Here is a 14,810-nt window from a genome sequence, read left to right as displayed (position 1 = left end):
CTGTAGTAGCCTGCTCTGCATTCACTTTCACCTATTAAATGGTCATTTCCCAGATTATAAACTCCTTAAAGGTAGGGGCCCTTGCTGTCCTAGGCGTCCTTCACCAGTTTTGCCTCACACGGTGCTGGGGAGAGTCATTGAGTGTGCCGCCTGGAGTCAGACAGACAGGAGTCTGAATTTTCTCAGCCACTTACCAGCTGCATGACTTTTTGCAAATTACTTAACCTTTCTGAGCCTGCTCCTTTATCTGTAAAGTAGCCATGGTGTCTTAGATATCATAAGTGCTCAGTAAAGGTTCAATGCTACTATTGTTAGTCTTCAGTTCAGCAATCGGTTATTGAGCACCTACCACATGTGAGGCGTTGTACTGGCTCCTGGTTCTGGGGACTGATGTGTGAAACACAGCAGACAAGATCCCTGTAGAGAAAAGAGACATTATGCAGATATGTATTATCAATGTGACAAGTACCAAGAAGAAAAAAAGTAACTTCAGGAGAATAATTGAGGGGACATTAGGAAGCACTTGCTGAGAATAATTTAATGTGATACTTGAAGGTAAGCAGGATTTTGCCTGTAGGAGTATCCCAGGCAGAGAGAACAGCATGTTCAAAGGCCTGGGGCTGGAGAGTGCTCAGTGCGTGCCCAGCGGTCTGGAAGAGGGCCCACGTGGGGGCGGGGAGGAAGGGATTAGTCCTCAACGCAGTGGGTGAGCGGTGAGCCTTTACGGTCAGTCAGGTGGCAGCTGGGGCACATCCTTCATCGCGTCCTTGTCTCTGAAGTGGGACTAAGATGTCAAAATTAAATGCTGTTTTGTAATTTAGCTCCTTTATTGGCCATGATTCGAAATGAATGAATTATCCCATGAAAGTGATGTTTTCAAAAACGAAGCCTACCCTTTTAAGTGCCAAAGGGTTTGTTGTTGTTTCAGTGGAAATTTTTCTGAAATACTTTTCTGCCTTCTTAGTCAGCCAAGTGACCCTGCATCGAGATTACGTTATGCTACGCCACAGCGGGCATTAATGGCACTGATGCCCTCCAGGGTGATGGGATATGTGAGGTCATTGTCTCCCATTCCTAGCAGCCCAGGTTTGTGAGCCTAATGCTGTTCTCTTCTGGTTGAAGTTTACTGTGTTTTTCTGCAGAAATGACAGTCCCTTTGCAATATTCGGTTCCTTTTGCTGCTGCCCGTCTCTAGATGCACTATCCCCAGATTGGATTTGCCTCTAATGTAAGCCGGGGAAAGAGATGACTGATTTAGGCAATTGTAACAAGCTTAGCAAATTGAATAGCGACGGTCTACAAGTTTCTCTTTGAGGTCAAATGCGTGGGTTCTTATTGCAGGGGCGGTGGCACCAGCGGGCTGCCGGCTTCCTCTCGGTGAGGTCCAGGCTGTTGAGGTTTCTAGGTGATGGAGGTTGCTGTGCCTCTCCCTTTAACTCCAGAGTGTTGTCAAGCAGGGAGCTGATTTTTTTTTTTTTTTTTTTTATGAAAACAGCAGTGGAAAAGCAAACCGAGAGGTTAAATTAATGATGAGTCATAGAATTTTAAAGCTTAGAGGGACTAAAAATGTTGTCATTCCAGCCTCCCCTCGCCTTGGTGGTGAAGTCAGGTTGAGCTGTTCAAGTTCACCAGGCTTGAGGCACCACTGGAAATAAAAATCAGGGTCCCTACCAGCCCGGTGCTTGCCTCCATATCATCCTGCCTTGCAGACAAGGCTGGATGATTGAAGAGGTTTGAAAACTTGAAGAAGAGTATGTTTAGCCTTTTCATTTCTAAGAATAGTCTCCCTGAGAACTGGAACATTTGTGATCTTATTTTTGGCTCATGTTTTTATGACCCTAGCGGTGCCGTACTTGACAGAACAGTATTCTGGTCAGACTTTCTTCTGCCTGCAAGAGCATCACCCAGGCCCTGTTTCAGGCCCCTCTTGCACGCCACTGTGTCCCGTCCACTCATGTTCCCTGCTGGGGTTGGGAAGCCTAAGTCTGAAATTCCTGTTCTTGGTGGGATCACCAGTGCCGCACCTCTGTATGTTATTTCATTTGGTGAAGGAGCATAATTCAGTTTACTCGTGAAGAAATGGATTCCCAAGAGGGAAAACGATTTGTGCCTACTTCCCCAACCAGTTAGTTACTGCGCTGGGCTTTAACACCCTTCTGTAGCTTTATTTCCACTGGGACAGGCTGTCTTCTGTAGATTAAATGTCTAGCATGTTTAGCATTAATTTTTAGACTTCTGTGGAAGCATTTTTAAAGCTCCATGAGCACAGATGTGTATGATTACTGCTGTTTCCCCAGCACCCCAAGTAGGGTCCAGCACTTGGTAGGTACCCCCCGCCCCCCCACTCCATGTATTTGTTGAAGCAGGAGTGTGTGGGAAAGGTGCCATCATTTTTAACTGAGTTTATTGGGGTGACATTAGTTAACAAAATCATGCAGGTTTCAAGTGTGTCACTCAGCTAAACATCATCTGCACACTGCATCCGGCGCCCATCGCCCAAAGTCAAGTCTGTTTCCATCCCCACTTATCTCCCCTTTGCCCTCTTTTACCTCCCTCCACCCCCCTTTCCCTCTGGCTATCGCCATACCTTGGTCTGTGTCCGTGTGACACTGACCCGGCTCGGGTGTGCCCGAGGCAGTTCTTGCAGTATTTTACTTTTGATCAGGTGTGTAACTAAAGATAGGCAGAAGTTTCTCATTACCGAGTTTTTTCCAAGCTACAATGACTCTCGGGACCAACTTGAAGTTCTCCAAGCTATAGTACCAGTAATTTAATTAGGCTTCTGGTTTAATTAGATATGAAGACAAAGTTATTTCCGTGAAGAATGTTGTGTTTTAGGGATTAGCCACATGACTGCAGAAATGAACATCTGAGTTAGCTCATGGTTCTAAAATGTGTGGCCCTCAGGCTTTGAAATGATAGGCAGTAAATGCATGGATGAGTCTGGCAGTCAGCTGTCAAGGTGGGCATATTTCAGAGGAGGCAGTGTAAGCTGTCCCCCTACTTTCTAGCATAATGACTTCCCAAAAACCAGTTTGGTTATAAATGCCAGCCCATGACTCCCTGCTACCCAGAGCTCCCCTATTGGGGGCAGTCAATGACTGTCAGTGTCATCTGGGACACTAGAAATCACTGTTCAACAGGTGATGAACAAAAGACTCTGAATGTGGCTCTGGAAAGGTCAGTGTGTCAGCGAATAATGATGTCTGCCCTAAATTAAATCAAGACCACCAGCATTAGTGTGGCTCGGGTGGCAGGTGCCCTCTGACCCAGCCTGTAGCCTTGTTACATCTGTTATCCAGTGTAACAGAAGACTAAACTGACGCGGTCTACGAGTACTTCTTATACCACCCTTTCATATAGCCTTTTTTTAAAAATTAAAATCAATTATGTATTTTATTTTTTAAAAATGATTCTTGCTAATTTGAGGTTGGGGTGGGGAGTAATTCAGTCAATCCAGAAAAGCTATAAAGAAAAAAGCATCACCGCTCAGAGACAGTTGCTGTGAATACTTTGAAGAACATTCTTCCAGATACCTTTTCAGCTAATACACACACAGGATTTTATGTGCTATTTACTGCTTTTTACTCAGCATGCTATGAATATCTTTCAATGTCAACAAATACCTGAAAGATTTTCAGTAGCATCTGGTGTATTGTTTTATTGCATAACATAAATTATTTACCAAAGTTTCAATTCTTCATCTAGAATGTACAGATACAGTGGTATCTCATGGAGTTGTTATGTGGACTAAGTGATAATGTGTGTAAGATGCTTGGACAGTAAGTGGATGGCCTGTGGAAGTGCTCAGTAGTTGTTAGCTGGAAGTCCAGGTGTGTGATTATCCCTTTAGGATAAATTCCTGAGAGTGGCATTGCTGGGTCACGTGGTGTGGACATTTTCAGTTCTGATTCACACCACCAAATAGCTCTCCAGGAAAGCTGTAGCATTTTACATATTTCTACCCACAGAGCTCATCAGTAATCCAGTTGCCACCCTTCACTGGGAAGATCTATTTTGTACCTTTCCCAGAAAGGATTTTCTTTTGATCACTAGCAAGATTAAATAGCTTTTCATGTGTTATTGGCCATTTCTGTGTCCTTTTGTGAATTGCTAGTTTTCCTCTGAGGGCTTTGCCTTTTTCTTACTGACTTGAAAACTTACTCTAAATTAACCCTTTGTCATGTTGCAAATAATTTTTCCTAGTGTTTTTTTGTTTTTGTTGTTAATTTTCTCTTTGGTATTTTGCCATTAAAATTTTGTTTAATTTAGTCAAAGTCTTCTCCTCCTAAGATTATAAGAATCTTTACTCATACTTCTAGGATTTTTATGATTTAACTTTTTATATTTAAATCTTTGTTCTGTGTGGAATTTATTTGAGACTGGGGGTAAGAAGGGAGTTATGAGTCCATCTTTATATTTTTTCCAGCTCTTTGACCACTAACTTGCAATGCTGTCCTCATCACACAGCAGTGATTTTCACCTGGTGTGCTGTGGTGCAGCAAGAATTTTTCAGACATGCAGTACCTGACTATTTAGTCAGGAGCACTGACCTCTTTTCCCTTAGAGTGACAAATAAAAAAACCAACAGCAGCCAACACAGTAATAGCCGTCCCATGTAAATGAATCAAAATTACACCTATTTTTTTGGTCAGATTGGCAAAAAATATATTTTTTGGTGTGCCGCAGAATTTTAGTGATTAGTTTATGTGTGCTGTGAGGTGGAAAAGGTTGAAAATCGCTGTCACACACTAAAAGAAACTTCACTCAATCTTGGACTTTGGCTTGTTTCCTCCTGTGCCAGCAACTGTGCGAGGGGATTAATCAGCCTCTCTTTAGATGTGGCAAGTTCTTGCTCATCTCCAGATAAATGAAGTGACATTTTACATAGCTAGTCTTAAACCTCCTGGATGTGATTAAGTAATCTAAATTACCATATGCACCACGTAGCCCCTGTGGATACTGGCTTTTGGCTTGCTAATCACACAAACAGTATATTTACATGGTTTTTTCTTTATTTTGACCTGCTTCTAGAACATACATTTGGCTGACTGCTTAGCAATATGTAGTGGCCAGGTCATGTTCTCTCTATGCTAAATAATCCATCTCTTATGCATACTACGTTAGAGCAACACAGCTACTGTTCCCCAGAAATAAAACGTGCTCAGATCTCCCCCACCTTCTCCATTTCAGTTGTCATGTATCCAGACAGCTAACACAAACATCATTTCGTAACAGCGCTTGAGGTAGACATTCACTCTGCCTTCTGTTGGCTGAATTTGACTCCTGAATCTTTTTATGTGTTCAGTATTTTACCATATTTTTGTATGTTCTGTATTTTAATGTTATAGGATGTTCATTGGTTGTATTGTGTTGGCAGTTTGGGGTTTTCCCTTTCTAAAGAGATTATTCTGCCTTTCAGGTCTCGGGAGCCACAAGCTTTACCCTCTGCTCATATTTCTTTTATTCATCTTACTTTGCCTTGATTGGAACAATTGAACAATAACTTGCTGGTTGATTATGTTCAACTCTGTATACCCTTGGAAACCATGCCTGTTTGAGTCAGTGATCCTGTGGCCTCGTCTCAGCTTTCTTGGGAATTTCAAGCAGAACTACTTTTCTTCTCACACACGTCTCCTTTTCTGTTTTGATTTCCCTTTGATTCCCACCTTATCTTTGTTTATCCTGATTTGAAATTCTTATTTAACAAGTACTTAATAGCATCTACTGTATATTCAGCACTTTAGTTGGCAATATTAACATATTTGTTACCCTTTGAAAATTTTCAAAACGTGCATATGTCTTCATGTTTGTTCTTCCTGCACAACTACCTTTTCCCGCCACCTTGCTATTGCTTCCGTGTGCCCCCGCCTTTGTAAGCCCTGCTTACGTCTCAGTGTGCACACCTTTATTTCTTCTTACTCATATATATAGTCTGCCCCTGGCCAGTGTCTCTCAGCGCTTTGATGGGTTCCTGACATCTTTACCAACGTGTGCCTATGTGGATGGAGTTGGTGGTCACTACAGTTGATGGTGGCTGTAGCCTCTATGTTCTCCTCAGACCACCAGCTCATTTCTTCAGCCAAGGAGGACATCTGGGCTCTGCCTGGGTTCCCCTTCCCTGCACAGTGTCCTGGACACTCCCTCTGGACAGCAACCTAGAGCAGATGTAGGCCCTTTGTTTCCTATTCATCAGGGATTATTTTCCTTTGTTGCCTGCAGGCCAGTGTCTTGAGAACTATCTTTTTACATAGTTTGTGTTTTTGCAGCTATTCCAGGTGGGAACATTAATCTGACCCCTGTTACTCTGCCTTGGCCAGAGCAGAAGCCCTCTCAGAACAGAACTTCTTATATTTATATCCATGTCTGTCACAGGGAAATAAGAGGGTCTTTCCTTATCTCTTCCTCCTCTTCCTTCCCAGAGCTTCACAACTAATCCTTAAAATGAATTCAGTATTTATTAAGTGCCTTTTATGTGCTACATTATATATATGTTTGCTAAAATGAATCAGCTTGGTCCCTCTACCAGATGGGCTTCAGGTCTAGTAAGGGAGGCAGACAATGTTCTTATTGCTATAATTAAAAGTAATACATATTTTGAAATTCCTATGATGCCACTACAATGTAGAGTGACATGTACAGTATGTTAAATATGATAAGTGATTAAGCATTTGAATTGATGGCCTTTTGCTGACACTTGTGAATTCTGTCTCCTGACCATGACCATGACGGTCCACCCTTTCCTAGATACCTGTAACCCTCCCATGGAAGGGGTAGAATTGTGTCTCTGCTCTTGGTCCCCCAACTGTCCTGGATTTGTCTCCTCTCCACATTACCTTTTTTTTCCACCGGAGCTTTGGTCTATTGTTAAACCTGACTTCATTTTTTTCTTTTACTTTCACCAGTATAAGTATTAAAGACTGAAATATAAAAAATTAGCTGTATTTGCTGTAGATGGATGAGTTTTTTCAATGAGTTTGTCTATTCTCAAAAGTAAAATTTAATTGGCTTTTGGGAAGGGAAGGGAAGGGAGGAAGGGTTAAGAGTAGCAGAAGACCACAATTATAGTTAATAAACCTGGCCTACATTTCCAAAGGAACTCTTTGGATGATGAATGAGGTCAACTATCCTTTGAGCTGTTTAGGTGAAGCTGCGGGTTGCTAGTGACATCTAAGAATCTTCTCCCTCTGTGCCTGGGCAGCAGGAAACCTGAGTGATGCCAGTGTGCAACGACTGGTCTCAGAAGTGAAAGGTGCAGGCTCTGACTGGCTCAGGAAAAGCCATGGTGTGGCCTGATCAGGACAGCCAGGACTGCAGTGGGGGGATTTCTCTTTTCTCCTGCTCAGCTGCTGTGACCAGAGCCTGCCTTGGAAAGAGAGCCTACGTTTAGATGACTGTTAGCCCATGTGGTCTGGGGCTTGTGATAGCTCTGGATATTTCTGCTTCTCCTCAAGGAGCTCATTGATATAATTTCAGACCCTGTCCTCACTCAAGAGAACATGCCGTCTTGCTCTATGCAGAGCATCTTACAAGACACGTTGCTGTGTCAGTTTTTGCGCTTCTGGTTCCAGATGTCTCTAGCAGCCCTGCCTTTCCACAGATGCTTGGCCAGTGCGCGTGTATGAATAGCCTTTCTGTATCGCAGAGGCTGCGAGAAGCTCTGCCTAAGCGTTTGAGAGTTAACCAGCCTTTACTGAGCAAGCGCTGTGTGCGGTGTGCCCCTTACGGAGACTGTACAAGAGATCCTGCTGCCCTCAAAGGTGCTTTCAGTCCAGAGGGGATGGCATGGGTGAATCCAGAGGCCCTCTCAGGAAGACCACCAAAGGAAATGAGAAGATGAGCAAAACAGTGCCTGAGTTCTGCTTCCTCAGACGCCTCTGCTGGGACTGGCAGCCCAGTGCCCAGCGCCGGGCACCCACCGTTTATAGACATGCACTATTTTGAGATCGAGCGTGTGGTTTGGGAATGATGTAGAACCATTTCAACAAATGCCTACTGAGTGCGCAAAGTATCGCGGGGGGCACAGGAAACGCCAAGAAGTATCAGGCTACATCCTCTGCTTCTCAGGAACCCCTCGTGTTTGGATAGGCAGGGCATGTTTGAGATTTTAAAAATCTTAAGAAGATATAAGTCTTCATAAGAAAGCATAATCGTCAACACTTAGTAGAAATGTATACTAAACTGTCAGCCCTCTGGGGAGTGGGGCTTGGGTGGTAGGGCATGTGGCAGATAAAGAGGAAGGATCTTCACTATGATTGGAAATTTTTACCAAGTGCCAATATGGTCTTTTTGGAATTACTTCTTTATCAGCTAAAAACCAATAACAATAGAGATTAAAAATTATAATGTTAGCCTTGAATATCTCTGTATGATAGGATTATGAAAGATTTATATTTTCTTCATTATACCTCTCTATTATTGTCTACATTTTCTGTAATGGATATACATTATTTTATAAATAGAGAAAGAAAGTACTTGAAAACCAAAACCCAAAAGCACCTTCAATGATTATTAAAACTACATTTCAATATCTTACCATATTTTGGGTACAATGCACCAGCTTTCCTTTTTTTTGTCTCCTCCCTCTTACCACAACTCTATTAAGGTTGTTTTATTATTATTACTATATCATTATTATCATCACTCCTATTTTAAAGGTGAAAGAAGGGCATTTGCTCTCGCTTCTGTCCCTTGTCATTTGTGTGAGTTAGCCTCAAAGCAAAAGGAATCCAGTTATTAACTATGCACCTATCCTATGAAGGCTGCCTAGAAAAATTTAAATTATGCTGATTGAGTTACAGTTATAGCTGTCAGTGTGGGCTGTGATCCCTTGTTTTAAAGCATCCTAAGAATACTTTCTGTAGATTTATATTTAGTTCTGTTGGGGAAAGCGATGAGATTATCCCATCTCCCCATCTGGTGCAGTGAGGAAATCTCATCTGCTTGGCTTACTTTGTATGAGAGAGAATTAAAATCTCCAAGTTATTTGTAATTCAGGTTAAGTAGTTAAACCCTATCTTTCAAATTTTGTTCTGGGAATCCATGTCCCCTTATAATTATGAATTTAATTACTTTGAAAGTAATAGTGTTCTAAATTATTTAAGGAAGTCAAAGACTGAAGGAAAGATGTCATTTCTAAATGAGTTTCTTTTTCCTTACAGCATGTGTTTGATGATCTCAGTGGCTCCGTATCCTTGTCTTGGGTTGGAGATAGCACTGGGGTAAGTACTGTTTTGATGCTGTGAATTCAACTGAGCAAGAAGAAGGTGTAGATTTGGGGAGTTTAAGCACTAAATGTTGTTACTTTCTGAAACTGTCCCCAACCTTAGTCACAGAAATGCATGTTTCCAGGACAGACTCTCAGGAAACTGTGGTTGGTTTGGTTTTGCTTTAAAACAGGGACTGTCTTGTATCCACCTTCTTCTTAATGGGAAGATAGACATCTTTTGAGTCCTTGGTGGCTGTTTGGCATCAGATGAGCAGGAAGAAAGGAGAATGTGCTGTATGCTGAGAAGGGAGCCTGACAGCACGTGGGAAACCTGTGTAGAAGCCAAAACCTGCACATTGCACATCTGGCCATTTTTCTTCCAAACTGCATTTTCCCGTGTCCTTTCCCACAGTTAGTGTTGAAGGACTGTGGCACCCACAGGCTCGTGGCTGTTCAGCTCCATCTGTGTCCCTTCCCCTACCACAAAGGAGGTGCTGTCAGACTTGGGGGAGTGAAAGGAGTGTCAGCTCCTTACCCTCCTAGTATGTAGCCCATCTCCCAGTAGGAGGGTGCACCAAGGACGCAGCAGCCCCAGGTCTTGAATCCAGGCTTGGTGTTCACTGGCTCTGTTGTTATCCTGCCCACACAAGGACGGGCCACAGCCCATACCCTCTGGTATTCCATTAATGTAAGTATCATAGCATTGAGGCACATGATGGCTATGTCAGGAGCCCAAAGAAATATAATTTTGGTGCTGAAGAGCAAGTTATAAATTTATTATCTTAATTAATTGTTAAACTTCTGGTAGAATTTCTGTAAGCGTGTCCCAGTTTCTTCTAAAATTTGAGTTGTGCTCTAATAGCCATGATTTATCCCTTTATTTATGATAGTCGGTATCTCCAAGATTTCTTGTTATATGGCTTTTTGAGACTTCCTTTGTACTAACCTATCAGAATCTGTCCTCATGCATATTTTTATCTAGAAATATATTTAAGAAACTAATTTCATGGATAACTAAGAGCGAGGAGGAGAAAAGGAGGGATATATGTGGTACAGGGACCTCTGTCAGCACCCACACTGATCTAGCCTCTGAACACTGGGAGAGGGCTGGTTCTTGCCTGAGAATATCTTACAGTAATTTGGATATAAAACAGTTAAATTCTCCCTTTACTGTAATGTGTAGTTGATTAGCTCTGCTTCACTGCTTCAAGTATAGGCAATGGGACCATCTCAACCAAGAGTTGAGACCTTGAATCACTGAAAGCCCTAGTAACTTCTTGGTTTTCTGACATATTGCAGTATAGGCTACTGCAAAACAGGCCTATAGGCAATCTTTCAGATGTTGATTTAATCCCATCACAGGCAAGCATGTGATTGGACTAGCTTTCTTTTTGACTGTGTTTTTGTCTTTCTCTAGATCATTCTAGTCTTGACTACCTTCCATGTACCACTGGTAATCATGACTTTCGGACAGTCCAAGCTGTATCGAAGGTAAGATGCATAACATATGGTTGGGGCATTGCCTGAGTAACACATTGTGAATGTAAGTTCCCCACTTTCCTAGACATGGAGTCTGACAGTTGATTAAAAAGATCTTTCAGCCATCTTAAATTTTCACCGAACTGTCACATTCAGCTTACTTTTTAATATGTGCTTAACAACCTGAAGAAGTATGAACTGGAATCTAGTTCTAAGATTTGGTTGACCTGCCTGCCTGAGTGGCAGAACGGTAAAGGAAGGTATAGAGTCTGTAGGGGGTGTTTATTAATTTAAATGGATACTTATTTGCAGGAAGGTAGCATGGAATTCAATAGTCTTTCTGTTTATTATGAGCACAAAATGGTTTTTATGTCCCTGAAGTAACTATCCTTACTGTACCTTCCAAGTAAATACATTTATCTAACACTTTGAGCCCAAATTATCTAGATTATTTCTAGATCAGGAGGAGGTTTTCAGGTCAGACCTACCAGGGTGCCTTATAGTGTTCACACTGGTAATGATGGTGGCAGTGTATGTTCTGGAACCATATGGTGACATTTACAGAATTTTAGATTTGTCTTCTCAAAGGTACAGCTTGGTTAAATGGTAGGTTCTTTTCCTTAATCGCAAGGTGCAAGACCAGCCAATTCTCAGAAATTGCTGATTGCCTTTGCAATCATCCATGCCTGTCTCATTTCCTCCCAAGGGGACCTAAAAAAAATATAACCTCCTAGCAGATGACATAGAAACTACCTCAGGGCCAAGGGATCTCCCAGCAGCCATCGGGGCCCAGGTAGGAGTGAACACGTCTTGAATCTCTGAGATGGATTACACTTTCCCCAACTGGTGTGATCTTAATTGCTGATTCTGGAGCCAGTGTTCTCTACCCTTCAACACAGTGATGTTGGCTTAAAAACAGGCTAAGAAGGAATTACCATCTTGGAATCACTGTAAGCTCCACTAAGCCGAGGTTCTTGACTAACTTGGGGTTCTCCAGCAATTAGCCAAATGACTGACTGACACGCAGTACTAGGCTGGCAGGCCATACTAATTGAATGAATGCATGCCTTGGCCTCTCTATAATTTTTAGACTGATAATTTTTTTATTTGATAAGGATTGACAATGTATTATAGAATCCTAGTGCTAGAAAGGGCTATAATTTACAGGTGACTTTGTTTATTCAATTAGAATAGTAATCGAACCATTTCAGACAGATGAAAAGTATCCTGTTTGGGGAGGGGGGGAAAATGCATAAGAATTTGTAATTTCATAACTCTTTCCAGTGTTTAAGAAACCTTGCTGTCATAAAATTTTTTTCCTTATGATAGTTTTTCTTAACAGTTTATCTTTCATAATAAAAGCAGTATATTATATAACATTTGGAAATTTTAAAGGAAAGAAAAATTGCACCTTAACGTCGAGTGTAATCTTAATTTATTTACAGTTTATTATCTTGATTTTCCCCTTTAATGTTGTATCATATGGCTACATAGTTTTGGGAAGCAACATGGTACAGTGTCAAGTTTCCAGGTTTTGTTGACAGATGGGCCTGGCATTGAATCTCAGCACTGTCTTTGGCAAGCAGAATGAACTTGAGCAAGTCATTTAACCTCCCTGAGTCTTTCTGTCATCTGTAAAAGAAAGATGGTAACAGTGATCACCTTAGAGCTGTTGTGAGTTATGCTTTGCAGTGCCTGGGGTGGAGTAAGAACGTGGTGGCGTTTGCTGCCATGCCAGCAGCCGGCAAGGGCATGTAGCTGGACTATACTGACAGTGCTGGGCCAATTGTTAAAATGAATTGAAAACCTTCTAAGGTGCCAGTTGCTAAAAAGTGATTGTCTGCCCTCAGATGCCTCCATGGCTTCTAGAGATGCACGCACACCCCTGCCAACATACAAGTGTCGCTAACGCTTGGCATTACAACCCACATCCACCCTGATTGATGCTCATACTATGATATTTTTCATATCCTCTCTGCGTAACCCATCATTTTTGTTAGATTGACAGAATTTACTAAACCATCATTCTCTTGGACACTTAGCTTGCAGCTGATTTTTCACTGTTATTAACGCTGCTGTGGTAAATATCACCCATCTGTGTGCTAGAGGGTGCTAATTACCAATTCATTTTTCGGTAGCAAATGAAAACCTTTTTTTAAGAAAAAAATTTTTTTTTATATCTTTATTGATTTCAGAGAGAGGAAGGGAGAGGGAGAGAGAGAGACAGAAACATCAATGATGAGAGAGTCACTGATCGAGCCAACAACCCAGGCATGTGCCCTGACCGGGAATCGAACCCCAATCACCTGGATCCTAGGTTGACACTCAACCTCTGAGCCATGCCCGGTCGGGTGAAAACCTCTTTTCTTATTAACCCGTAGATGTTTCCTCTTTTCCTACTGATCCCTAGATGTTTTGAAGGCTATTTACTAATAAGCTCCTCTTTCTCCAGGTTGAATTATCTCTTATACTTGTTGCTTCAGCCACTTTTTTGCTTGTCTGCTGAATTCCTACATTGCTGTTTAATTGTGTGGCTAGCACTGGGCCTGACAGGTTCACCCACGGGGAGTGAAGTGTGTTTTCACGACTTTTCCCCCATCCTTTTGCTTTTCAATAGTGTGCTTAACTTTAAAACTGCCAAAAACAAAAACAAATGGCTTAAATACCTGCCCGCATCTGATTCAGCCCTTTCCGTCCCCTGTCTCTCTGGGCTGTGGAAACTCTAGCACACACTGCTAGAGAGCAGTCCTCTTTGTTTCTGGTGTAGTATCATGTTAACAGTTAAGGTGCTTTTTCTGCATGGTGCACAGCAGTTTTGCTGTTTGTTTTTACCGAGGTCATTTTGAATATGAATTCTTTCCTCCTCGCTGTGAAGTGAAAAGTCTCCAGAGTTTAGGTGGAAACTGTAAATGCCTTGTTGCCTCTCCGTCTGGCCTGGCCTAATGTGACTCATGTCGTTAAGCACGCCAGCCAAGAGGCACCTGCTCCTTCAGCAACTGGAAAGGGAGGGAGCAGTCTGATCAGAATGACTTTGCTCAGGTTGCCCAAGTGAGAAATAAAAGCCTGTTGAATCCACTCTGAAGACTCTTGTTTCTCACAGCTTTAATGATTATATTATTTGTTGGGTTATCTTTCTCCACTAAATCTTATGTGGTCAAAGGTTTATTTGGGATTCAAATAAAGGCACCTGTTCTGAGCTGTGTGCAGCACAGAGGCTCCAAAGAATAGAAGGAAGTTGTCTCTGTTACCTGTGCCGAGTTCGTAGACTTTGGTCTTTAGGTTGCGAAAAAAAATGTTGAAAGGTTTGGGAAATAATAACTAAAGTCCCTAGGCATTGATGATTAGGTTAAAATGAATATATGTTAATGTCTTCAATTTAAAGGAGTTGTGTTTGAATGGTATAAGTTTGATCTCTGTTACAGAATATTAATTGGTATAACAGATTGTAAAGAGCATTTGCCTCTCACTTACAGATAGGACGTTAAAAAGGAAACGAGCTAGCTGTGGTTAGGATGATAATTTGATTTTTGGCAACTGACAGATGTTCTGCACCTTTCTATTCGGTGGCCCCTGAGTGTGACTTTCATTGGAGATGCCTCAGTGAGGCACAGGTAAGCGTTCTATACCAGAATTCTGTGCCACTACTGCAAAACTCCTGGGCATTTTAGTTGCGGTTTTTATTTCCTGTTGAAAGTTGTTCAACTTTTGGAAATTAATAAGAGAATCTCTAAGAGATTTCATACCAAAGTTTGTTCCATAGTCGATGTAAGTTTTTCAGGAGGTTACTGAGGTTTAAAAAAAAAGGACAACTTAAAGATATACAACAGATACTGAGGGAAGTACAGGAAGCCAGTTCCTGCTGGGCATCTTGAATGACAGCCTCCTCAGTGATGTGCTTGGCTCAGCTGCCGCTGCTTTAGACAGCTGGGGTGAAAAAAGAGACTGAAGTGTAATTGGGAGTTCAGTTTACCTATAAATTCAAATGCTGCCCATTTTGTCTGCCACTGATTTCAGGCCTGTGATTCCTTTGGCGCATCTTAATAAGCTCCATTCTCCCTACTGCTCTTCTAACTGGAAACCTCAACACCATCGGTTCGCATTCTTCACAATAGCTCTGTTCTTT

The 14,810-nt window shown here is 41.9% G+C and overlaps 1 protein-coding gene and 1 long non-coding RNA gene across 3 annotated transcripts in view; one reads left to right on the top strand and one right to left on the bottom strand.

Annotated features, from left to right (window-relative positions):
* LOC308548568 overlaps positions 1-14,810 on the bottom strand; it is a 65,198-nt gene that overhangs the window by 1,061 nt on the left and 49,327 nt on the right. The window contains exon 3 of the long non-coding RNA XR_013997633.1: positions 350-417. This is a non-coding gene — a long non-coding RNA (uncharacterized lncRNA). The remainder of the gene's footprint in view (positions 1-349; positions 418-14,810) is intronic.
* Positions 1-14,810, top strand: part of SORT1 (sortilin 1) — a 54,999-nt gene that overhangs the window by 8,117 nt on the left and 32,072 nt on the right. For both annotated transcript variants that reach the window (XM_081120235.1, XM_081120236.1), the window contains exons 2-3: positions 9,162-9,221; positions 10,626-10,699. In XM_081120235.1, coding sequence (XP_080976361.1) covers positions 9,162-9,221; positions 10,626-10,699 — 134 coding nt within the window. The remainder of the gene's footprint in view (positions 1-9,161; positions 9,222-10,625; positions 10,700-14,810) is intronic.

The sequence above is a fragment of the Miniopterus schreibersii genome (genome assembly GCF_964146895.1).
Source record: "Miniopterus schreibersii genome assembly, chromosome: 19".
NCBI classification, from domain to species: Eukaryota; Metazoa; Chordata; class Mammalia; order Chiroptera; family Miniopteridae; genus Miniopterus; species Miniopterus schreibersii.
The sequence above is the reverse complement of the archived record's forward strand: the minus strand, read 5'-3'. Positions and strand labels throughout refer to the sequence as shown.